The sequence below is a fragment of the Leptosomus discolor genome, chromosome 16 (genome assembly GCF_034619465.1).
Source record: "Leptosomus discolor isolate bLepDis1 chromosome 16, bLepDis1.hap2, whole genome shotgun sequence".
In the NCBI taxonomy this organism is placed as follows: Eukaryota; Metazoa; Chordata; class Aves; order Leptosomiformes; family Leptosomidae; genus Leptosomus; species Leptosomus discolor.
The window spans coordinates 1382952-1407511 of record NC_141406.1 but is presented as its reverse complement, the minus strand read 5'-3'; the positions used below and the strand labels follow the sequence as shown (position 1 = coordinate 1407511).

Here is a 24560-nt window from a genome sequence, read left to right as displayed (position 1 = left end):
CAGCGTTGAACCGAAGCCATGGCGGCAGGGGATCCAGCTGTGCTCCAGGCACCGTCTTGGAAGCAAAGAAACAAGCCCCTGGTGAAGCGCATGGCGACTCCAGGGAAGGCAGTGATCCCACCAGGTGCCGCGAAGACGTTAGATCCACACGGTGTGAGACCTGGTAGCGTTGAGACGGAAAGAATCATCACCGTCTTGGATGAGACAATTGCCAAGCTGGAGATGAGCCGTTTGATCCCACATATTATCGACTCTCTGGACGGGTTTGCTGATATGCTGGGACCTGAGATCACAAACGTCCTGGTCGAGCACCAAAAGCTTTCAAACGAAGTGGAGCACCTGCTTGCGAGCTCTGAAGAAGGGGACACCAGGAGAGCTGAGGAACAACGGGGCCGTCTCTGCTTGCTGGAGCAACGTCTGAAACGTTCTGTTAGAAATGTCCTGAGACACTTACTGACCAACCCTTTGCTTTGCCAGGCTCTGCGCCGTGAAGACTGGGCGAGAAAAGGGTTTATCAAAGCCTTTAGGGAGTTCAGGAACTTCATGGTTGAGAGACTCCTGACTAGTCCAATGGAGGAGGAAAAAAAGACTCACTTGATGGAAAACATCTCCCCCTGGGTTAAGGAAAACACTGAAGCAATCACAGCTTTACAGGCAGAATTGGCAGCAGCAATCCGGACTCGAGAGGAGCAGGTATGATATTGTGGGAATATGTTTTCCAACAAAGCGTTACTGAAGCAAAACTTTGGTACGCTAAAACCCGGTCCTTTTCTTGCAGTTCCTGAAGAGGAAGCTCCAGAAATTATTTCTAAACCAGATCCTAAATGTAAAGATACTATTTTCATTGTGAAATATGCTCATTGCGTGCTTGATTTTATTATTATTATTTTTTTTAATCCTTGAATTTGGCATGTTTGGAACCTGTTCTTATCAGCCAAGTTGACTGACACGAGTCACTGAGTTTAAAAGGGAGCTGCAGGACAGGCACAAATTGCTGTGGTAGTGTTTTGGCAGGGGTACAATGCCAGCTGCCAGCGCGAGACTTCATTAGCTGCTGCTGAAATGATGAAAAGTCATTCCAGGGAGAGATTGCACGGATTGAAATCCATTTTTACTATCTGCTCTGCCTTCACTCTTGCTTAAAACCAACATTTCTGTGACTTCCAGCTCTGTAATACCAGCTGCCTTAGAGCATTTGTGATTAATATGCGATTACACCAATTCTTTGTTTTTTCAGTGAAGGCAACTGAGGTGCCGATAAGGAAACGGGCATTTCCCAGGCTCCTTCTGTGAGTCCGTGGGCTGCGGCAGCATCCAAGCCCCTGAACTCCTGAGAAGCCATCCTTTGTTTTGTCCGTATGCTTTTCTTTCTCCTTCCTGCAAGAGGGGCCGGAGGGGAAGGTTTTGTCTTGTGCTCGCCGCGCTGAATGGTGCTAACGGAGACAAGGGCCTGCTTTCCCCATTCCCTCCGCTCCTTGGAGAGCTGTGAATCGAGACGCTTGAGATTTTTCTGGGCAGTTTGGCAGCTTGTCCAGGGCATCACGAACAAACGCGTTTCCCTAGTCCCAGCGGAGGATTTCTCTCGCAGGCAGCACACTGAGCCGCGTCCCCCCAGACAGTCCCCCTGAGCCTAATCCAAAGCTCGAGGGAGCCCCGGGGCTCGCTCCAGTGGCTCTGGTTTTGGCTCTTCTTTGGCAGCGCCAGGGTGTCTCAGTATGGTTTGTTCGTTCTCTTCCCTTTATCCCCAGGCTCCCAGAGGAGCGGTGGGGGAAGATTTCAAAGCACCCCGTGTAAATCTAACTCTGTTCCCTCGGCCAGCAGTGGCAGATCCCGGTTGCTACCAGATCAGCAGGGCGTCTTCTTGGATCTCCCCCACCTTTGCGAGGGTGTCTTACTTCTCCTGGCCACTTTTCGCCTGACTGGCATTACTCGATGGTATTTCTTTCTCTTGTTTTCTGGGTCTAGATTCGCCGGAAAGACAACGTGATCAAAGACCTCGAAACCAGCATGCAAGACCTGGCCAAAGACCACAAGGCTGGCATCCGGCGGATCAAGCGGGAAGGAGAAAAGCGGCAAAAAGAGGTGCTGCAAGCCTCCCAGGCCAGGTGCGCCAGGCTACAGCAGGACGCTCAGCAGCTGGAAGCACAACTCAGTGCACTCGTGCTGGAGCACCAAGCGTCAGAGCTGGCTCTCAGAAAGGTAAAGGGGAGGAGAGCTCTGTGACAGGAGATTGAAACCCGTTTGTAGCGCCGTCAGGTCTGGCTGCTGCAAGTCATTTACTCGGTTCCCGCTAGTTCCTGGCAGGATGCACGTGGTGTTGGCCGGGAGGATACCTGCTCTGTCCTCATGCTCTGCTGACTCCAGTGGAAAGCAACCCTGCAGCGGCAGCAGGGAAGCAGCCTGCTCACAGGTCCTCCTCCTGCCTGCTGACCTAGCTCTGGAAACACCTTGATACAGCGCCGCGACACTGCGTGCCAGGGAGGTTGTGGGCTAGTCAGAGGGCAGAGCTGCAAGGCTACGGCGGGACAGGCAAGGCCTATGTCGAGAAACAGGGGATTTGGCGTAGGGTAAGCAGAGCAAAGGTGCTACCGGCTTTACCTAACCCATCATCTTGTAGAGCTGGTTGTCGTACTCCCAGTGGAGCGCAGCTGGTCTTGGGAGCTAAGCGGTTCCTGCTCTGTCTGGCCCAAGCCGAGGGGCCAGGCTGGGTTGAATGAGGGGGAAATGTGATTTATCACAGCGCTGAGCAGATACAGGAGGAGGAAACAGGAGCAGCAGGCAGGCGCAGGCCCCAGTATCGTCAGCTCTGCCCTGAGCAGAGCATGCTGGTGACACAGGGCGCAGAGAACCTAGAAGGGGAAAAATACCATTCTCCCCCCACCCCCCCCGCCGCTTTTGCTCCCACTTGCTGTCTACGCCAGACACGCCCTGGCCTCCCAGGGGCAGGACAGCGCACGCGGGTGGTGGGGCAGCTTTCAGTCTCGCCTTGCACGATGTGGAGCGAAGTGGCAGCGGGGCTGGGCACTGCCGAAGCGTCCAATGCAAGCTAGAGCCACAGTACGGAATCCCACAGCACCCACTTACACCTCCTTAATGGAGTGGCTTTGTCAGGCAGTTTCTCCGGAGGCTGCAGGCCCCTGCAGTGCTGGTTGATGAGTGGCTCGGCCCATTCCAGTGCTCAGGCACACCGATTGCTGACCGCAGAGGTCTCCTTTCCCCCTCCTTAGCACCTGCCCTAGCCCTGGGAGGCCCAAGATTGTGCTTGTGGTCTAACTAGCTGAGGTGTGACCTCATGATGACCTGGGAGCCCTTGGGACATCCTCCTGGGTCAGTGTCATACAGGAAATCCTGTGGCACTTGTGATGGGCTTTAGCTGACCTTTCTCTTGATGATTCCACAGAGCTGAGAAAGCAGCTTGAGGTAAACTGCCCGAACCTGGTTATACTGCAGGATGGCCGCTGTGAAACTGTTCTGCAGCTCGAAAGATCTCTTCTTTCTAAAAGGCACCAGCTTTCGAGTACTTTCTGTCCTGCTTTCATGTTCCTGTCCCAGTGAACTGCTGTTCTCTCTTGCTTCGGTTTTAGGGTGGTTGCCCCAGTTTGTCGATGACTTGCCACATTCCATCAGACACGTTCATTTCCTACTGCAGGATGCACCTTTCCGATGTGTTTCAAGCCCCCAGCTCCATGCTGTCAAGCAAATAAGGCCCTTGTGGCCTCAGGGAATGTGCCATGAGAATCGCCAACCCAGGGCGAACGAATTATGTGGCAGCTGAGGGAAGTTTGCCACAAGGAGGAGATGTTATACCCCAATACAATGATGCTGGGGCTCAACGCTGTTTTCTAACTCGGCTACTTTTCACCAGGCTTCAGGTGCCTGCAAGGAACCTATCTCGTTTTGTGTTTCAGAGGATCTGCAAACTGGAGAAGGAAATTGTGAACTGGATCCAGATATATGACGAAGACATGGGAGAAAAACAGGTATCATCCGCTTGAAAGTGCTTTGCTCTCGTGTGAGGTGATATGTTCAGGTAGATTCCTGTCCAAATGGACAGGTGGCTTTTACCCAGGAGGCCGTGGAAAGGAAAAGGGCAGCTCTCCACCCAGAAGAAGGACAGGCTTTAGGTCTCTTTGTCCCGCCTATGTCGAGGAGTTCTCGGCTGCTTTGACTTTAGAAAAAGTTACATCCACTGCTAAATCCCCCAGTATCTGGGGGCAAATGGGTTGCCACGTCCTGTCAGACATGCCCACCTGATGGTAGGGAACAGGTTTTTCAGTTTTGCTTCAGTCCTCAATCTTATTAGCCCTGGTGTCCAAATCATGCTCCTGTTGTTTCTGCTGCCCCCCTTGAGAGAGGTGCCAAGTGCTGAGAAACCAAACAGCCTGCATACCGCTGCCTTGGCACCCAACTGAACCACGACAGGCTGGGAACCTCATCAGCACCCCCCAGCCTTGCCTCTGAGAAGGGCTTAGTCGCTGTCCTGCTCTTGCCCCGTTGATGGAGATGGCCAAAAGCTGCTGGATTACTAACAAAGCAAAACGTAGGGAGGGGCCTAGAAGCTGGCTGCCAGTTGTGAGAAATGCCCCCGCCTTGTCAGGTGTTTAACAACGTGCTTATTTTGGTTTCCTGCCCGCTGGGTGGCACCACGTCGTGGCAGGTTTGGGGCAGAACTTGCTAAGGCAGACACACGTCCACGCTGCTGGTTCCCCTAATCTTCCACCCCTCCGCGTGGCTTCCTCAAAGGCGTTAGGAAAGGCATCGCCTGCTGCCGAGCAGCTGCTGGAAGCGCAGTAACACCATTAAAACTACCCGTCCTCGGCCTTTTCCAGGCCGACGCGGTCTGGCTCTTGTCACGCTCTCAGCCGTGGGTAGCGTATTAGCTGGGCTTCAGTGCCGCTCGTCCGAGCGGCTTCTCAGCAAAGCTCTCAGCTCAGGCTCAGCCCCACCCCGACTGCAGCGATGTCCTTTGGCCCAGAGCACCTGCAGGAGCATCTCTGACCTGCGCGTGTGCTCCCTGGTGAGAGTTCCCAGCGGAGGGTGGGTGCTGTTGGCAACACAGGGAGAATGATGAGAGGATTTTTCAGAGCAGCATGGAGGTACTAGGACCCGGCATTTAATGAAATTCCCTGGGTACTGGGCACATGCCTCCTTTTCTGACTCCCTTTGGAGAGGCTCGGCTCAGCTCCCAGTCGTGGTTCTGCTCGGCTTCGGGATGGGTTTAAGAGCCCTTACCTAGGGATGTACAGGGAGGAGCTGCTGAATGCCCTCAACATTGCTGTACCTGGTGTCTGCTGTCTTGCCAGGCCAAGTATGAGGAGGTTCACGCTGCCTACGCCAAGGAGAAGGCCCAGCTGTCCCTGCTGATGGAGAAACGGGCTATGCTTCTCCAGGAGTATTCCCAGATTCAGGAGAAGAAGGCTTTGAAGGAGATGACCACCAGGACCCTTGCTGCCATCCGCATCCAGGCCATCTGGAGAGGCTACTTGGTCCGGTCCCTCCTCAAGGCAGAAAGGAAGAAGAAGGAGGGCAAGAAGGGCAAGGAGGGCAAGGAGGGCAAGGAGGGCAAGGAGGGCAAGGAGGGCAAGGAAGGCAAGAAGGGCAAGAAGGGCAAGGAGGGCAAGGAAGGCAAGGAGGGCAAGGAAGGCAAGAAGGGCAAGGAGGGCAAGGAGGGCAAGGAAGGCAAGAAGGGCAAGGAGGGCAAGGAGGGCAAGGAGGGCAAGGAAGGCAAGAAGGTCAAGGAGGGCAAGGAGGGCAAGGAGGGCAAGAAGGGCAAGGAGGGCAAGGAGGGCATGGAGGGCAAGGAAGGCAAGGAGGGCAAGGAAGGCAAGAAGGGCAAGGAGGGCAAGGAGGGCAAGGAGGGCAAGGAGAGCAAGAAGGGCAAGGAAGGCAAGGAGGGCAAGGAAGGCAAGAAGGGCAAGGAGGGCAAGGAGGGCAAGGAGGGCAAGGAAGGCAAGAAGGCCAAGAAGGCCAAGAAATAAAGCACAAAATCTATGCTTCTCCTCCTGGCAAAGCTGCTGATTCTGCTGGGACTGAGCTCTTCCAGACAAAAGCATTAGATTTGAGAGAGCATTTGCATTAGTGCCTCCAGGGCTGGGGCTGCCTCTCCTAGCTGGAGGATATGGAAGCAGTGGCGTGAAGACATGTCACACGATTTTAGGTTTGGCTTTGCTACCTCTGCGAGGAGGAGGACGTCTCCTGCTGAAGGGACTGGGCCAGGAGCGCAGGTTCCTGGCTTGTCTCCTTGCCTGTGGGTCAGGGCCCCACTCTGCTCTTACTGAAGATGGCAGTCAGATCGTTCCTGGGGGCAGGCTGAGGCCCTTCATCTGACAGGGCTTCTGCTTGTGTGGATTGGAGAGACCACGTCCGTTTCTACAGGAGGGAGCTGCAGGACCGTTGCTGACCAGTGAGAGAAGGGACACGGGTCCTGGCTGGGCACCGCCCGCGGCAGTTTGCAGTTTTTGGCAGGGGCCATCTGTGGGACAGCATGTGGGACAGCCCAGCTTGTGCCTTGCTCCTGATAGGATTATGAGAGTGCCTTTACAAAAATATAGCAGCAGTGACCCAGGCTGGTACAAGATACCACAGACCTAAGCGATGAACAGATAAGGAGGAGAGTGTTTTTGCAAGTACACGGCACTGTTTATCCAGAGGAGCCGTGTGTTTATGAAGTAATCAGCAGGCCTCGTAAAACAAAAGGTGCCGTATATCTCAGCAATTAGTGAATCTCAACCGAAACCAAGGACCCGACTACAAACCTCTGTTGGGTAAGACAACTTGCAAGAGAAAAATCATTCAAAAAAAAAAATTTCCTGGAAAGTTTGAAGGGAAGTTTGAACTTTTCCACTTTAGGAAACAGTGCGCAGGCTTAATAGACTTATTAATATTATCTTCTCCGCCCAGGAGGTGCACGATGACATGCTAATGAAACACACGGTGCGTGATGCAAAGGGGGGTACGCGTTAAGGGGTAAAAATGTAGCCTCTGTAGTAGGCGGATCGGGAAGTCTGTGCCTTCCTAGTACCTCAGCCCACGGGGAACGGGAGAGGGTCCTCTGCGGCCGGGAAATTAGGACCAAAAGGGGGCTGCGACCCCAGCAACTTGGAGAGACCCCACGGGATCTGCCCGGCGGACTCTCCCTTTATTCGAATAAAGTTTCTTTTACAGGACTGCTCTGTCTCCTTTGTGAACACGGAGCGCTGGTGCCAGGATATTCCGCACGCTCCCAATCCCACGAGTCGCTCCCTCAGCCAAGCAGCAGCCTGCGCCCTGTTTAATGCAGAGCCCTGTTTTGACAGCGTGCTCTCCTTGGATTGTCCAGCGCCTGACGCCCCAAGAGCTCGCTGCAGCCTTTCCCTTTCACAGGGGCGCAAGCCAAGTGTTTTTACTCCCTTGGTCTCCTATTTTCAGCGGCTCTGTAGCAACTTCATACCACAGAGCTGCTCACTAGGACTGAAATTGGGCGCAGATACGGTCACAGACAGAGTGCTGTGTCTTATTTGTTTAATTTTCGTGGGAAACTAGGCTGTTCCATGTTACCGTAAAGGCCCGGGCACCTCCTCTCACATATCCTTTGCATTTAACGATGCTGGGAGCGAGCAGCACTTTGGATCCAGACTCCCAGTGACATTTCTTCGCTCACTGACTTCAGTGGCCCTTCCTCACAGCCTCTCTTTGCAGGAGAGGGCAGTGAAGCTGGCTGCAAAGCCCAAGTGCCACCAGGCTCCAGTCCTCGTCTGCCCCTCTACCTCTGTTCAGAAATGGGTCCCTGTAGCAAAAGGGCCGAGATGCTTTTTACCATCTAACGTACGCCAAAGCGGAGAGGGGGCATTTTGCTGAGGACAAAGAGTGACTGGAGATGTTCGAGGGCTGAGCTCGCTGTGAGGGGGAGATCCCACAGCAGCGCCCCAAGCAGCAAACACAAGGACCTGACAGATTTGCCCTTTACCAAACTCTTTGTTTGGTTAAAAGTCCGAGGGTCGGTGTGACACGTCTGTGCTCAATATACATCACAGGATTTTTGCCCTCCTATGCCCAATCCACTGCAGGGGCCTATGCCAAGCGGGCTGGAATCCCTAAGGAATCACAAGGACGGGAGAGGCAGGATCAGATGAGGCCCCCCTCTCTCCTTAGACGTGGCTGGAGGAGGATTGTTCCCTCGTTTGCGGCCACAAGAGAGGCCAGGATCTGCGGAGACTTTTGGGTGTTGGCACCCAGGTGGGTAGTTTGGGGGTGTATTTGCATCAGCAGGGATGCTCTTCAGTTTACAAACACCCACAGCCCTTCAGTTCTTGGCAAAAGGTCTGGGCATGCTTTTCGATTAGAGGAGGTTGGGGTTTGTCAGGGGCTGCTGGACGCTGCTTTGGAGGCTTCCCTGTCTCAGAGTTTGTCCAAGAACTCCAGATGTTGCCTCCAGATGTCAAGCCCTATCTGGAGAGGCGTTCAGCTGGGTGGCAGACTGAGAACACCTTCCGATGGGACGACACCAGCATTTGGAGCGCAAAGTGCTCCCGGCCTCTTTCCAGCGGCCTCGGTGTCCGCTAGCGCCAAAGGTGCTGGTGCTCCTGGCGTGGTGCTCTCAGGGGCACCTCTTTAGAATGGGAGGAAATGGCCAACTTCAGGGGGGCGCAAGAAACCCTCTGCGGAGCCGGGGCTGGAGTTCGCCCGCTTCTTTCTTTCCCCGCCCGGCGGGGCTGCCCCGAGCGAGCAGGCAGGGGTGCCCGTGCAGGTGACGGGCGAGCCGTAACGCGATCAGGGGGGATCAGAGCAGATTAGAGAGATCAGGGAAAGGCGATCCCCTGGGGCTGGGAGGGCGGGGGCGCGAAAGGAAAGGGCCTCGTACACCTGGGGACGCCTGGAAGGGCTCGTAAAAAGCAGCACCGCGGGCTGGCGGGGGGGGGAGCAGGTGAGGGGGAGCAGGGCTTCTCCTCATGGCTGGCGCTCGGTCACCCCTGCTGCCCGGCTGCAAAGAAGGGGTCGGTGCAGCGAAGCTCCAATACGCCCCCCCGGCCCGGCCCGGCCCGTGTCGTGGGGCCGCGAAATGGCGGCGGGGGTCAAAATGGCGGGGGAGGGGGGCGCGGGCTCTTCCCGCCCCGCCGCCAGGGGGCGTCCGCGCCGCGCTGCCGCCTCACGTGCCTCTCCTCTCCTCCCCCTCTCTCCCCCCCCACCTGCGTCAGGTGGGCTACAACTACCCCCAAAGCCAGAATCGTAAGCCTACCAACAGCAGGAGACCCACTTCTTGCCTAAAATCGATGTGCTTTTGTAACCTGGTTGTGCTGCCTTGGTGTTTTTACTGGGCAGGAGACCAGAGATTAAAAACATTTCCAGTCACCGTGCGTGGAAACGCGAGCGCTGCGGCGGCGGTGGGCGAGGGGAGAGGATGGATGGCCTGGGATGGTGTGCTGGGGGAGGCAGGGGGCTGTTCCTGGGGGAAGGCAGGCAGTTCCAGCACTTGGCGGTGGCTCCAAAGGCTCGCCTGCCTTGCTTTGCTGTCTGACGTGGTGGTTTTCATACAGACGGGCTGTCGGTTCAGTGAGGAGGGGATCGGGCACACGGACCAGCGGCTCTGAGGGTCGATCCGAAGTGATGTCGTGTTAGTAGGTTCTCTTGAGTTCTTTGTATCAGCTGAGTGGTCAAAATAGAAACCTATGGCTTGTAGGATTTTGGTGCTTTTCTCCTTTAGGAAGGATCACGTTTCTTCTGGTCGCTTGGAAGACAAGTGCTCTGTCACCTTCAGTATTGTGGAACGTACGTTGGCTGTATTTCAGAACGTGGAACCGATCCCTGATATTAAAGATGGTGAGAGCTGTATAAAATAATACGGCTTTAAAGTACCAAACCCTGTGAGCGAGGACTTCTCTGTAAAAGCTATGCAAAAGCTGTTATTCCTGCTGACACAAAGTTCGTCTTCTGCTTTCCTCTCTGCCACAGCTGCTGACATGTAGCCTGAAGCAGATCCCTGAGCTTCATCTCACTGTCAGGTGTAAATATAAACTCCATCTCTCTTTGAAAGAGAGATCTGGAGCCTGGGGTGGGACCCCAGCGAGTAAAAGGTCGGAAGCTCAATGGTGCGTTTATCTACTTAGAGTTGTTTAAAACTCCTCCAAAACTCAAGCCAAACGAACGTGCTCCATGACCAACAACCCCCATGAGAATGTAGTTCCCTGTCGGTAATTCAGCTAATTTACTTGTCATCCTTTTCTGGTGTGCTTACGCTCTTCAACTCCACGCCAGATCTGGACCAGCAGGGCTAGGTGGCTTGAAAAGGTTGTTGAAGTTTAGCGCTCCGCTCGTAACCGTGTCAGAATATCTTTTTTTCTGTATTGGTGCCCAGTCTGTCATGAACAAACAAGTGGTTTTCTTCAGCAATTTAGATTGGAATGACTGGGTTTATTTTAAGACAATTTGACCTGTTTTAGTCTGAAACGACAAACAAGAACACCGAAGGAAATTATTCAGAGCAGCATGTGAAGGAGTTGAAGCTGCATTACTTGGTGAAGCTTTCAGCCAGTGCTGACCTGCAGCAGCTGCTTGGGAAAAGTGATGCTGAAGGTTTTTGTGCCTTTTTTTCATTGTTGGGCTGGATGAGAACGGAGTTAATTTGGTTGTGAGCCAGGAGTACAGAAATACGGTCTAGAACAGGTGGTAAAGTTTCTCTTAAATGGAAAAAAGCCTCCGTGATACTCCTCAAGAGCAACGCTCTTAAAAAGCAGCCGTGCCAACCCATGGAGTGTCAGCTGAGCTGGCTCATTGCAGAGCGTACCTGTGACACAACCTGGGCTAAACTGGCATTTTTACGTCACGAGGACTTGTCGCTAACTGGCAGGAGCAAGGAAGCTCCAGGTATGGGGCTGTGCGCTGTCCCTGACCTCTTCTATGCGAGCAGGCCGCTGGGCAGCATGCGGACAGCGGCTTGTTTGACTGCTTTGCAGAGAAGTTAAGACATAACTTGTATGAAGGTCTCTTGCTGTTCTACGAGCCACGTGTCGTACTTTCTGCTGGGTCTTTGTGCTCATCCCAGCTCTGAAGGTGCATGCCCGAATGTTCTGTCTCTGCCCTTGCTGCTAAAGGCTTTGCAGGTTAAGTCATGCCCTTGCCGGTGAATTGCTGCGCTCGCCTCGTCTCTGTGGCTTTTGACACCTTTCTAGCTTGAGTCTGGAAGGTGGCTGCCCTGATGCACAACCTGGATGATTTGGCTGTTGACTGTTCAGGACTCGCTTGGTAGAAAGTTCATTTTGCTAAAATCGTCTTAATTGGCAAAACTGCACCGTGAGGCCCAAGCGGCCTCCTTGTGGGTATTGGTTTAGTTCCAGGTTGCGGCTTTTCGTTCCGTGGGAATTTCCTGCTGTTTGCTGTTTAGCTTACTTTAAAAACCAGCCTGTCACGTTGCTTGGTGGTGACTCCTGGTAGGTTTTTTGTCTGTGGAGCTGGGCTCTCAAAAGTCTTGCGCGGCCTCTCGGGAGCTCCCGTTGCAAGGGTGTGTGGGCGGGCGGGCGCGGTGCCACCCGGCAGGAGCAGCTCGGTGGGGTTTTCTTGGGCAGCCAGGTGCAACGCCTGTTTGCCGCCGGCTGGCATTCGGACATAGGGGCAACTTGTAGCAGCTTCTGACGGAAGCCACCCCTGTAACTGCCCTGCTACCAAAACCTTGCCACGCAAAGGTGTTGCAGATGGCAGCTGTGATTCTTCCTGAGCAGGCGTGAAGGTGTCCTGTGAAGTGCGGTGTGGGAGGCTAGTACCTAGGCTGGGCTGTAGCCAGAGGAGCACGAAGCTGGTGAGCGCGGAGAGCAGGTCTCTGACCATGCGGAAGCAGCGGGGATATCTCCGCATCAAAAAACCTCCGGGCACCTTATCGCACCGCTGAAGTTTTCCTGCGGCCCAGGACACCAAACCACCGCTGGAAGTCTGCTCTGAGCAGCCGGGACGTTGGCTCCGAGCGGTAACTGCCCCTTCCCTGCGCGGGAGCGCGGGGCGAGCGCCGCCCGCCTGCGGCGGCCCGGAACGGCCCCACCCCCCTTGGGTTGCCTAGCAACCGGAGGACTCGGGCGGGTGGGCCGGGTGGGCCGGGGCCAGTGGCGAGCGGGGCCCGGCCGGAGTCGGAGCGAGCTGCAGGGACTGGAGGCAGCCCGGGACCGGCATCCCCCGAGAGCCGACCCCCGAGATACCCGCGAGCCCCGGGATTGCCCCTGGGCCGCCGCGTCCCTTGTGTAAGAGCAGCCGTGTCCTTGCTAGAGCTCAAAGCGCTCCGCTCACCAGCGTTGAACCGAAGCCATGGCGGCAGGGGATCCAGCTGTGCTCCAGGCACCGTCTTGGAAGCAAAGAAACAAGCCCCTGGTGAAGCGCATGGCGACTCCAGGGAAGGCAGTGATCCCACCAGGTGCCGCGAAGACGTTAGATCCACACGGTGTGAGACCTGGTAGCGTTGAGACGGAAAGAATCATCACCGTCTTGGATGAGACAATTGCCAAGCTGGAGATGAGCCGTTTGATCCCACATATTATCGACTCTCTGGACGGGTTTGCTGATATGCTGGGACCTGAGATCACAAACGTCCTGGTCGAGCACCAAAAGCTTTCAAACGAAGTGGAGCACCTGCTTGCGAGCTCTGAAGAAGGGGACACCAGGAGAGCTGAGGAACAACGGGGCCGTCTCTGCTTGCTGGAGCAACGTCTGAAACGTTCTGTTAGAAATGTCCTGAGACACTTACTGACCAACCCTTTGCTTTGCCAGGCTCTGCGCCGTGAAGACTGGGCGAGAAAAGGGTTTATCAAAGCCTTTAGGGAGTTCAGGAACTTCATGGTTGAGAGACTCCTGACTAGTCCAATGGAGGAGGAAAAAAAGACTCACTTGATGGAAAACATCTCCCCCTGGGTTAAGGAAAACACTGAAGCAATCACAGCTTTACAGGCAGAATTGGCAGCAGCAATCCGGACTCGAGAGGAGCAGGTATGATATTGTGGGAATATGTTTTCCAACAAAGCGTTACTGAAGCAAAACTTTGGTACGCTAAAACCCGGTCCTTTTCTTGCAGTTCCTGAAGAGGAAGCTCCAGAAATTATTTCTAAACCAGATCCTAAATGTAAAGATACTATTTTCATTGTGAAATATGCTCATTGCGTGCTTGATTTTATTATTATTATTTTTTTTAATCCTTGAATTTGGCATGTTTGGAACCTGTTCTTATCAGCCAAGCTGACTGACACGAGTCACTGAGTTTAAAAGGGAGCTGCAGGACAGGCACAAATTGCTGTGGTAGTGTTTTGGCAGGGGTACAATGCCAGCTGCCAGCGCGAGACTTCATTAGCTGCTGCTGAAATGATGAAAAGTCATTCCAGGGAGAGATTGCACGGATTGAAATCCATTTTTACTATCTGCTCTGCCTTCACTCTTGCTTAAAACCAACATTTCTGTGACTTCCAGCTCTGTAATACCAGCTGCCTTAGAGCATTTGTGATTAATATGCGATTACACCAATTCTTTGTTTTTTCAGTGAAGGCAACTGAGGTGCCGATAAGGAAACGGGCATTTCCCAGGCTCCTTCTGTGAGTCCGTGGGCTGCGGCAGCATCCAAGCCCCTGAACTCCTGAGAAGCCATCCTTTGTTTTGTCCGTATGCTTTTCTTTCTCCTTCCTGCAAGAGGGGCCGGAGGGGAAGGTTTTGTCTTGTGCTCGCCGCGCTGAATGGTGCTAACGGAGACAAGGGCCTGCTTTCCCCATTCCCTCCGCTCCTTGGAGAGCTGTGAATCGAGACGCTTGAGATTTTTCTGGGCAGTTTGGCAGCTTGTCCAGGGCATCACGAACAAACGCGTTTCCCTAGTCCCAGCGGAGGATTTCTCTCGCAGGCAGCACACTGAGCCGCGTCCCCCCAGACAGTCCCCCTGAGCCTAATCCAAAGCTCGAGGGAGCCCCGGGGCTCGCTCCAGTGGCTCTGGTTTTGGCTCTTCTTTGGCAGCGCCAGGGTGTCTCAGTATGGTTTGTTCGTTCTCTTCCCTTTATCCCCAGGCTCCCAGAGGAGCGGTGGGGGAAGATTTCAAAGCACCCCGTGTAAATCTAACTCTGTTCCCTCGGCCAGCAGTGGCAGATCCCGGTTGCTACCAGATCAGCAGGGCATCTTCTTGGATCTCCCCCACCTTTGCGAGGGTGTCTTACTTCTCCTGGCCACTTTTCGCCTGACTGGCATTACTCGATGGTATTTCTTTCTCTTGTTTTCTGGGTCTAGATTCGCCGGAAAGACAACGTGATCAAAGACCTCGAAACCAGCATGCAAGACCTGGCCAAAGACCACAAGGCTGGCATCCGGCGGATCAAGCGGGAAGGAGAAAAGCGGCAAAAAGAGGTGCTGCAAGCCTCCCAGGCCAGGTGCGCCAGGCTACAGCAGGACGCTCAGCAGCTGGAAGCACAACTCAGTGCACTCGTGCTGGAGCACCAAGCGTCAGAGCTGGCTCTCCGAAAGGTAAAGGGGAGGAGAGCTCTGTGACAGGAGATTGAAACCCGTTTGTAGCGCCGTCAGGTCTGGCTGCTGCAAGTCATTTACTCGGTTCCCGCTAGTTCCTGGCAGGATGCACGTGGTGTTGGCCGGGAGGATACCTGCTCTGTCCTCATGCTCTGCTGACTCCAGTGGAAAGCAACCCTGCAGCGGCAGCAGGGAAGCAGCCTGCTCACAGGTCCTCCTCCTGCCTGCTGACCTAGCTCTGGAAACACCTTGATACAGCGCCGCGACACTGCGTGCCAGGGAGGTTGTGGGCTAGTCAGAGGGCAGAGCTGCAAGGCTACGGCGGGACAGGCAAGGCCTATGTCGAGAAACAGGGGATTTGGCGTAGGGTAAGCAGAGCAAAGGTGCTACCGGCTTTACCTAACCCATCATCTTGTAGAGCTGGTTGTCGTACTCCCAGTGGAGCGCAGCTGGTCTTGGGAGCTAAGCGGTTCCTGCTCTGTCTGGCCCAAGCCGAGGGGCCAGGCTGGGTTGAATGAGGGGGAAATGTGATTTATCACAGCGCCGAGCAGATACAGGAGGAGGAAACAGGAGCAGCAGGCAGGCGCAGGCCCCAGTATCGTCAGCTCTGCCCTGAGCAGAGCATGCTGGTGACACAGGGCGCAGAGAACCTAGAAGGGGAAAAATACCATTCTCCCCCCACCCCCCCCCGCTTTTGCTCCCACTTGCTGTCTACGCCAGACACGCCCTGGCCTCCCAGGGGCAGGACAGCGCACGCGGGTGGTGGGGCAGCTTTCAGTCTCGCCTTGCACGACGTGGAGCGAAGTGGCAGCGGGGCTGGGCACTGCCGAAGCGTCCAATGCAAGTTAGAGCCACAGTACGGAATCCCACAGCACCCACTTACACCTCCTTAATGGAGTGGCTTTGTCAGGCAGTTTCTCCGGAGGCTGCAGGCCCCTGCAGTGCTGGTTGATGAGTGGCTCGGCCCATTCCAGTGCTCAGGCACACCGATTGCTGACCGCAGAGGTCTCCTTTCCCCCTCCTTAGCACCTGCCCTAGCCCTGGGAGGCCCAAGATTGTGCTTGTGGTCTAAATAGCTGAGGTGTGACCTCATGATGACCTGGGAGCCCTTGGGACATCCTCCTGGGTCAGTGTCATACAGGAAATCCTGTGGCACTTGTGATGGGCTTTAGCTGACCTTTCTCTTGATGATTCCACAGAGCTGAGAAAGCAGCTTGAGGTAAACTGCCCGAACCTGGTTATACTGCAGGATGGCCGCTGTGAAACTGTTCTGCAGCTCGAAAGATCTCTTCTTTCTAAAAGGCACCAGCTTTCGAGTACTTTCTGTCCTGCTTTCATGTTCCTGTCCCAGTGAACTGCTGTTCTCTCTTGCTTCGGTTTTAGGGTGGTTGCCCCAGTTTGTCGATGACTTGCCACATTCCATCAGACACGTTCATTTCCTACTGCAGGATGCACCTTTCCGATGTGTTTCAAGCCCCCAGCTCCATGCTGTCAAGCAAATAAGGCCCTTGTGGCCTCAGGGAATGTGCCATGAGAATTGCCAACCCAGGGCGAACGAATTATGTGGCAGCTGAGGGAAGTTTGCCACAAGGAGGAGATGTTATACCCCAATACAATGATGCTGGGGCTCAACGCTGTTTTCTAACTCGGCTACTTTTCACCAGGCTTCAGGTGCCTGCAAGGAACCTATCTCGTTTTGTGTTTCAGAGGATCTGCAAACTGGAGAAGGAAATTGTGAACTGGATCCAGATATATGACGAAGACATGGGAGAAAAACAGGTATCATCCGCTTGAAAGTGCTTTGCTCTCGTGTGAGGTGATGTGTTCAGGTAGATTCCTGTCCAAATGGACAGGTGGCTTTTACCCAGGAGGCCGTGGAAAGGAAAAGGGCAGCTCTCCACCCAGAAGAAGGACAGGCTTTAGGTCTCTTTGTCCCGCCTATGTCGAGGAGTTCTCGGCTGCTTTGACTTTAGAAAAAGTTACATCCACTGCTAAATCCCCCAGTATCTGGGGGCAAATGGGTTGCCACGTCCTGTCAGACATGCCCACCTGATGGTAGGGAACAGGTTTTTCAGTTTTGCTTCAATCTTATTAGCCCTGGTGTCCAAATCATGCTCCTGTTGTTTCTGCTGCCCCCCTTGAGAGAGGTGCCAAGTGCTGAGAAACCAAACAGCCTGCATACCGCTGCCTTGGCACCCAACTGAACCACGACAGGCTGGGAACCTCATCAGCACCCCCCAGCCTTGCCTCTGAGAAGGGCTTAGTCGCTGTCCTGCTCTTGCCCCGTTGATGGAGATGGCCAAAAGCTGCTGGATTACTAACAAAGCAAAACGTAGGGAGGGGCCTAGAAGCTGGCTGCCAGTTGTGAGAAATGCCCCCGCCTTGTCAGGTGTTTAACAACGTGCTTATTTTGGTTTCCTGCCCGCTGGGTGGCACCACGTCGTGGCAGGTTTGGGGCAGAACTTGCTAAGGCAGACACACGTCCACGCTGCTGGTTCCCCTAATCTTCCACCCCTCCGCGTGGCTTCCTCAAAGGCGTTAGGAAAGGCATCGCCTGCTGCCGAGCAGCTGCTGGAAGCGCAGTAACACCATTAAAACTACCCGTCCTCGGCCTTTTCCAGGCCGACGCGGTCTGGCTCTTGTCACGCTCTCAGCCGTGGGTAGCGTATTAGCTGGGCTTCAGTGCCGCTCGTCCGAGCGGCTTCTCAGCAAAGCTCTCAGCTCAGGCTCAGCCCCACCCCGACTGCAGCGATGTCCTTTGGCCCAGAGCACCTGCAGGAGCATCTCTGACCTGCGCGTGTGCTCCCTGGTGAGAGTTCCCAGCGGAGGGTGGGTGCTGTTGGCAACACAGGGAGAATGATGAGAGGATTTTTCAGAGCAGCATGGAGGTACTAGGACCCGGCATTTAATGAAATTCCCTGGGTACTGGGCACATGCCTCCTTTTCTGACTCCCTTTGGAGAGGCTCGGCTCAGCTCCCAGTCGTGGTTCTGCTCGGCTTCGGGATGGGTTTAAGAGCCCTTACCCAGGGATGTACAGGGAGGAGCTGCTGAATGCCCTCAACATTGCTGTACCTGGTGTCTGCTGTCTTGCCAGGCCAAGTATGAGGAGATTCACGCTGCCTACGCCAAGGAGAAGGCCCAGCTGTCCCTGCTGATGGAGAAACGGGCTATGCTTCTCCAGGAGTATTCCCAGATTCAGGAGAAGAAGGCTTTGAAGGAGATGACCACCAGGACCCTTGCTGCCATCCGCATCCAGGCCATCTGGAGAGGCTACTTGGTCCGGTCCCTCCTCAAGGCAGAAAGGAAGAAGAAGGAGGGCAAGAAGGGCAAGGAGGGCAAGGAGGGCAAGGAGGGCAAGGAGGGCAAGGAGGGCAAGGAAGGCAAGAAGGGCAAGAAGGGCAAGGAGGGCAAGGAAGGCAAGGAGGGCAAGGAAGGCAAGAAGGGCAAGGAGGGCAAGGAGGGCAAGGAAGGCAAGAAGGGCAAGGAGGGCAAGGAGGGCAAGGAGGGCAAGGAAGGCAAGAAGGTCAAGGAGGGCAAGGAGGGCAAGGAGGGCAAGGAGAGCAAGAAGGGCAAGGAAGGCAAGGAAGGCAAGAAGGGCAAGGAGGGCAAGGAGGGCAAGGAGGGCAAGGAGGGCAAGGAGGGCAAGGAGGGCAAGGAGGGCATGGAGGGCAAGGAAGGCAAGGAGGGCAAGGAAGGCAAGAAGGGCAAGGAGGGCAAGGAGGGCAAGGAGGGCAAGGAGAGCAAGAAGGGCAAGGAAGGCAAGGAGGGCAAGGAAGGCAAGAAGGGCAAGGAGGGCAAGGAGGGCAAGGAGGGCAAGGAGGGCAAGGAAGGCAAGAAGGCCAAGAAGGCCAAGAAATAAAGCACAAAATCTATGCTTCTCCTCCTGGCAAAGCTGCTGATTCTGCTGGGACTGAGCTCTTCCAGACAAAAGCATTAGATTTGAGAGAGCATTTGCATTAGTGCCTCCAGGGCTGGGGCTGCCTCTCCTAGCTGGAGGATATGGAAGCAGTGGCGTGAAGACATGTCACACCATTTTAGGTTTGGCTTTGCTACCTCTGCGAGGAGGAGGACGTCTCCTGCTGAAGGGACTGGGCCAGGAGCGCAGGTTCCTGGCTTGTCTCCTTGCCTGTGGGTCAGGGCCCCACTCTGCTCTTACTGAAGATGGCAGTCAGATCGTTCCTGGGGGCAGGCTGAGGCCCTTCATCTGACAGGGCTTCTGCTTGTGTGGATTGGAGAGACCACGTCCGTTTCTACAGGAGGGAGCTGCAGGACCGTTGCTGACCAGTGAGAGAAGGGACACGGGTCCTGGCTGGGCACCGCCCGCGGCAGTTTGCAGTTTTTGGCAGGGGCCATCTGTGGGACAGCATGTGGGACAGCCCAGCTTGTGCCTTGCTCCTGATAGGATTATGAGAGTGCCTTTACAAAAATATAGCAGCAGTGACCCAGGCTGGTACAAGATACCACAGACCTAAGCGATGAACAGATAAGGAGGAGAGTGTTTTTGCAAGTACACGGCACTGTTTATCCAGAGGAGCCGTGTGTTTATGAAGTAATCAGCAGGCCTCGTAAAACAAAAGGTGCCGTATATCTCAGCAATTAGTGAATCTCAACCGAAACCAAGGACCCGACTACAAACCTCTGTTGGGTAAGACAACTTGCAAGAGAAAAATCATTCAAAAAAAAAAATTTCCTGGAAAGTTTGAAGGGAAGTTTGAACTTTTCCACTTTAGGAAACAGTGCGCAGGCTTAATAGACTTATTAATATTATCTTCTCCGCCCAGGAGGTGCACGATGACATGCTAATGAAACACACGGTGCGTGATGCAAAGGGGGGTACGCGTTAAGGGGTAAAAATGTAGCCTCTGTAGTAGGCGGATCGGGAAGTCTGTGCCTTCCTAGTACCTCAGCCCACGGGGAACGGGAGAGGGTCCTCTGCGGCCGGGAAATTAGGACCAAAAGGGGGCTGCGACCCCAGCAACTTGGAGAGACCCCACGGGATCTGCCCGGCGGACTCTCCCTTTATTCGAATAAAGTTTCTTTTACAGGACTGCTCTGTCTCCTTTGTGAACACGGAGCGCTGGTGCCAGGATATTCCGCACGCTCCCAATCCCACGAGTCGCTCCCTCAGCCAAGCAGCAGCCTGCGCCCTGTTTAATGCAGAGCCCTGTTTTGACAGCGTGCTCTCCTTGGATTGTCCAGCGCCTGACGCCCCAAGAGCTCGCTGCAGCCTTTCCCTTTCACAGGGGCGCAAGCCAAGTGTTTTTACTCCCTTGGTCTCCTATTTTCAGCGGCTCTGTAGCAACTTCATACCACAGAGCTGCTCACTAGGACTGAAATTGGGCGCAGATACAGTCACAGACAGAGTGCTGTGTCTTATTTGTTTAATTTTTGTGGGAAACTAGGCTGTTCCATGTTACCGTAAAGGCCCGGGCACCTCCTCTCACATATCCTTTGCATTTAACGATGCTGGGAGCGAGCAGCACTTTGGATCCAGACTCCCAGTGACATTTCTTCGCTCACTGACTTCAGTGGCCCTTCCTCACAGCCTCTCTTTGCAGGAGAGGGCAGTGAAGCTGGCTGCAAAGCCCAAGTGCCACCAGGCTCCAGTCCTCGTCTGCCCCTCTACCTCTGTTCAGAAATGGGTCCCTGTAGCAAAAGGGCCGAGATGCTTTTTACCATCTAACGTACGCCAAAGCGGAGAGGGGGCATTTTGCTGAGGACAAAGAGTGACTGGAGATGTTCGAGGGCTGAGCTCGCTGTGAGGGGGAGATCCCACAGCAGCGCCCCAAGCAGCAAACACAAGGACCTGACAGATTTGCCCTTTACCAAACTCTTTGTTTGGTTAAAAGTCCGAGGGTCGGTGTGACACGTCTGTGCTCAATATACATCACAGGATTTTTGCCCTCCTATGCCCAATCCACTGCAGGGGCCTATGCCAAGCGGGCTGGAATCCCTAAGGAATCACAAGGACGGGAGAGGCAGGATCAGATGAGGCCCCCCTCTCTCCTTAGACGTGGCTGGAGGAGGATTGTTCCCTCGTTTGCGGCCACAAGAGAGGCCAGGATCTGCGGAGACTTTTGGGTGTTGGCACCCAGGTGGGTAGTTTGGGGGTGTATTTGCATCAGCAGGGATGCTCTTCAGTTTACAAACACCCACAGCCCTTCAGTTCTTGGCAAAAGGTCTGGGCATGCTTTTCGATTAGAGGAGGTTGGGGTTTGTCAGGGGCTGCTGGACGCTGCTTTGGAGGCTTCCCTGTCTCAGAGTTTGTCCAAGAACTCCAGATGTTGCCTCCAGATGTCAAGCCCTATCTGGAGAGGCGTTCAGCTGGGTGGCAGACTGAGAACACCTTCCGATGGGACGACACCAGCATTTGGAGCGCAAAGTGCTCCCGGCCTCTTTCCAGCGGCCTCGGTGTCCGCTAGCGCCAAAGGTGCTGGTGCTCCTGGCGTGGTGCTCTCAGGGGCACCTCTTTAGAATGGGAGGAAATGGCCAACTTCAGGGGGGCGCAAGAAACCCTCTGCGGAGCCGGGGCTGGAGTTCGCCCGCTTCTTTCTTTCCCCGCCCGGCGGGGCTGCCCCGAGCGAGCAGGCAGGGGTGCCCGTGCAGGTGACGGGCGAGCCGTAACGCGATCAGGGGGGATCAGAGCAGATTAGAGAGATCAGGGAAAGGCGATCCCCTGGGGCTGGGAGGGCGGGGGCGCGAAAGGAAAGGGCCTCGTACACCTGGGGACGCCTGGAAGGGCTCGTAAAAAGCAGCACCGCGGGCTGGCGGGGGGGGGAGCAGGTGAGGGGGAGCAGGGCTTCTCCTCATGGCTGGCGCTCGGTCACCCCTGCTGCCCGGCTGCAAAGAAGGGGTCGGTGCAGCGAAGCTCCAATACGCCCCCCCGGCCCGGCCCGGCCCGTGTCGTGGGGCCGCGAAATGGCGGCGGGGGTCAAAATGGCGGGGGAGGGGGGCGCGGGCTCTTCCCGCCCCGCCGCCAGGGGGCGTCCGCGCCGCGCTGCCGCCTCACGTGCCTCTCCTCTCCTCCCCCTCTCTCCCCCCCCACCTGCGTCAGGTGGGCTACAACTACCCCCAAAGCCAGAATCGTAAGCCTACCAACAGCAGGAGACCCACTTCTTGCCTAAAATCGATGTGCTTTTGTAACCTGGTTGTGCTGCCTTGGTGTTTTTACTGGGCAGGAGACCAGAGGTTAAAAACATTTCCAGTCACCGTGCGTGGAAACGCGAGCGCTGCGGCGGCGGTGGGCGAGGGGAGAGGATGGATGGCCTGGGATGGTGTGCTGGGGGAGGCAGGGGGCTGTTCCTGGGGGAAGGCAGGCAGTTCCAGCACTTGGCGGTGGCTCCAAAGGCTCGCCTGCCTTGCTTTGCTGTCTGACGTGGTGGTTTTCATACAGACGGGCTGTCGGTTCAGTGAGGAGGGGATCGGGCACACGGACCAGCGGCTCTGAGGGTCGATCCGAAGTGATGTCGTGTTAGTAGGTTCTCTTGAGTTCTTTGTATCAGCTGAGTGGTCAAAATAGAAACCTATGGCTTGTAGGATTTTGGTGCTTTTCTCCTTTAGGAAGGATCACGTTTCTTCTGGTCGCTTGGAAGACAAGTGCTCTGTCACCTTCAGTATTGTGGAACGTACGTTGGCTGTATTTCAGAACGTGGAACCGATCCCTGATATTAAAGATGGTGAGAGCTGTATAAAATAATACGGCTTTAAAGTACCAAACCCTGTGAGCGAGGACTTCTCTGTAAAAGCTATGCAAAAGCTGTTATTCCTGCTGACACAAAGTTCGTCTTCTGCTTTCCTCTCTGCCACAGCTGCTGACATGTAGCCTGAAGCAGATCCCTGAGCTTCATCTCACTGTCAGGTGTAAATATAAACTCCATCTCTCTTTGAAAGAGAGACCTGGAGCCTGGGGTGGGACCCCAGCGAGTAAAAGGTCGGAAGCTCAATGGTGCGTTTATCTACTTAGAGTTGTTTAAAACTCCTCCAAAACTCAAGCCAAACGAACGTGCTCCATGACCAACAACCCCCATGAGAATGTAGTTCCCTGTCGGTAATTCAGCTAATTTACTTGTCATCCTTTTCTGGTGTGCTTACGCTCTTCAACTCCACGCCAGATCTGGACCAGCAGGGCTAGGTGGCTTGAAAAGGTTGTTGAAGTTTAGCGCTCCGCTCGTAACCGTGTCAGAATATCTTTTTTTCTGTATTGGTGCCCAGTCTGTCATGAACAAACAAGTGGTTTTCTTCAGCAATTTAGATTGGAATGACTGGGTTTATTTTAAGACAATTTGACCTGTTTTAGTCTGAAACGACAAACAAGAACACCGAAGGAAATTATTCAGAGCAGCATGTGAAGGAGTTGAAGCTGCATTACTTGGTGAAGCTTTCAGCCAGTGCTGACCTGCAGCAGCTGCTTGGGAAAAGTGATGCTGAAGGTTTTTGTGCCTTTTTTTCATTGTTGGGCTGGATGAGAACGGAGTTAATTTGGTTGTGAGCCAGGAGTACAGAAATACGGTCTAGAACAGGTGGTAAAGTTTCTCTTAAATGGAAAAAAGCCTCCGTGATACTCCTCAAGAGCAACGCTCTTAAAAAGCAGCCGTGCCAACCCATGGAGTGTCAGCTGAGCTGGCTCATTGCAGAGCGTACCTGTGACACAACCTGGGCTAAACTGGCATTTTTACGTCACGAGGACTTGTCGCTAACTGGCAGGAGCAAGGAAGCTCCAGGTATGGGGCTGTGCGCTGTCCCTGACCTCTTCTATGCGAGCAGGCCGCTGGGCAGCATGCGGACAGCTGCTTGTTTGACTGCTTTGCAGAGAAGTTAAGACATAACTTGTATGAAGGTCTCTTGCTGTTCTACGAGCCACGTGTCGTACTTTCTGCTGGGTCTTTGTGCTCATCCCAGCTCTGAAGGTGCATGCCCGAATGTTCTGTCTCTGCCCTTGCTGCTAAAGGCTTTGCAGGTTAAGTCATGCCCTTGCCGGTGAATTGCTGCGCTCGCCTCGTCTCTGTGGCTTTTGACACCTTTCTAGCTTGAGTCTGGAAGGTGGCTGCCCTGATGCACAACCTGGATGATTTGGCTGTTGACTGTTCAGGACTCGCTTGGTAGAAAGTTCATTTTGCTAAAATCGTCTTAATTGGCAAAACTGCACCGTGAGGCCCAAGCGGCCTCCTTGTGGGTATTGGTTTAGTTCCAGGTTGCGGCTTTTCGTTCCGTTGGAATTTCCTGCTGTTTGCTGTTTAGCTTACTTTAAAAACCAGCCTGTCACGTTGCTTGGTGGTGACTCCTGGTAGGTTTTTTGTCTGTGGAGCTGGGCTCTCAAAAGTCTTGCGCGGCCTCTCGGGAGCTCCCGTTGCAAGGGTGTGTGGGCGGGCGGGCGCGGTGCCACCCGGCAGGAGCAGCTCGGTGGGGTTTTCTTGGGCAGCCAGGTGCAACGCCTGTTTGCCGCCGGCTGGCATTCGGACATAGGGGCAACTTGTAGCAGCTTCTGACGGAAGCCACCCCTGTAACTGCCCTGCTACCAAAACCTTGCCACGCAAAGGTGTTGCAGATGGCAGCTGTGATTCTTCCTGAGCAGGCGTGAAGGTGTCCTGTGAAGTGCGGTGTGGGAGGCTAGTACCTAGGCTGGGCTGTAGCCAGAGGAGCACGAAGCTGGCGAGCGCGGAGAGCAGGTCTCTGACCATGCGGAAGCAGCGGGGATATCTCCGCATCAAAAAACCTCCGGGCACCTTATCGCACCGCTGAAGTTTTCCTGCGGCCCAGGACACCAAACCACCGCTGGAAGTCTGCTCTGAGCAGCCGGGACGTTGGCTCCGAGCGGTAACTGCCCCTTCCCTGCGCGGGAGCGCGGGGCGAGCGCCGCCCGCCTGCGGCGGCCCGGAACGGCCCCACCCCCCTTGGGTTGCCTAGCAACCGGAGGACTCGGGCGGGTGGGCCGGGTGGGCCGGGGCCAGTGGCGAGCGGGGCCCGGCCGGAGTCGGAGCGAGCTGCAGGGACTGGAGGCAGCCCGGGACCGGCATCCCCCGAGAGCCGACCCCCGAGATACCCGCGAGCCCCGGGATTGCCCCTGGGCCGCCGCGTCCCTTGTGTAAGAGCAGCCGTGTCCTTGCTAGAGCTCAAA

General features: G+C 55.0%; 2 protein-coding genes across 2 annotated transcripts; both read left to right on the top strand.

The window, feature by feature from the left end:
* The first annotated feature begins 18 nt into the window (after positions 1–18).
* LOC147414273 (dynein regulatory complex subunit 10-like) lies at positions 19–12204 on the top strand. Its single transcript, XM_086474419.1, has 8 exons — positions 19–693; positions 1966–2199; positions 3909–3980; positions 5304–5625; positions 8381–8496; positions 8594–8739; positions 9680–9795; positions 12023–12204. The coding sequence occupies exons 1-8, from the start codon at positions 19–21 to the stop codon at positions 12202–12204; spliced, it is 1863 nt and encodes a 620-aa protein (XP_086330545.1).
* Positions 12205–12264: 60 nt separating this feature from the next.
* On the top strand, positions 12265–24531 carry LOC147414272 (dynein regulatory complex subunit 10-like). Its single transcript, XM_086474418.1, has 8 exons — positions 12265–12939; positions 14212–14445; positions 16153–16224; positions 17541–17862; positions 20708–20823; positions 20921–21066; positions 22007–22122; positions 24350–24531. Exons 1-8 carry the CDS (start codon positions 12265–12267, stop codon positions 24529–24531), a joined length of 1863 nt encoding a protein of 620 aa, XP_086330544.1.
* The last annotated feature ends 29 nt before the right edge of the window (positions 24532–24560 follow it).

Coding starts and splice junctions, on each gene's coding strand:
- LOC147414272 (XM_086474418.1), top strand. CDS start 12,265: ATGGCGGCAGGGGATCCAGCTGTGCTCCAGGCACCGTCTTGGAAGCAA. Junction 16,225..17,540: donor AAGACATGGGAGAAAAACAG/GTATCATCCGCT, acceptor CTGTCTTGCCAG/GCCAAGTATGAGGAGATTCA. Junction 21,067..22,006: donor GTGCAGGTGACGGGCGAGCC/GTAACGCGATCA, acceptor TTTCTCCTTTAG/GAAGGATCACGTTTCTTCTG.
- LOC147414273 (XM_086474419.1), top strand. CDS start 19: ATGGCGGCAGGGGATCCAGCTGTGCTCCAGGCACCGTCTTGGAAGCAA. Junction 3,981..5,303: donor AAGACATGGGAGAAAAACAG/GTATCATCCGCT, acceptor CTGTCTTGCCAG/GCCAAGTATGAGGAGGTTCA. Junction 8,497..8,593: donor ACGACACCAGCATTTGGAGC/GCAAAGTGCTCC, acceptor GCACCTCTTTAG/AATGGGAGGAAATGGCCAAC.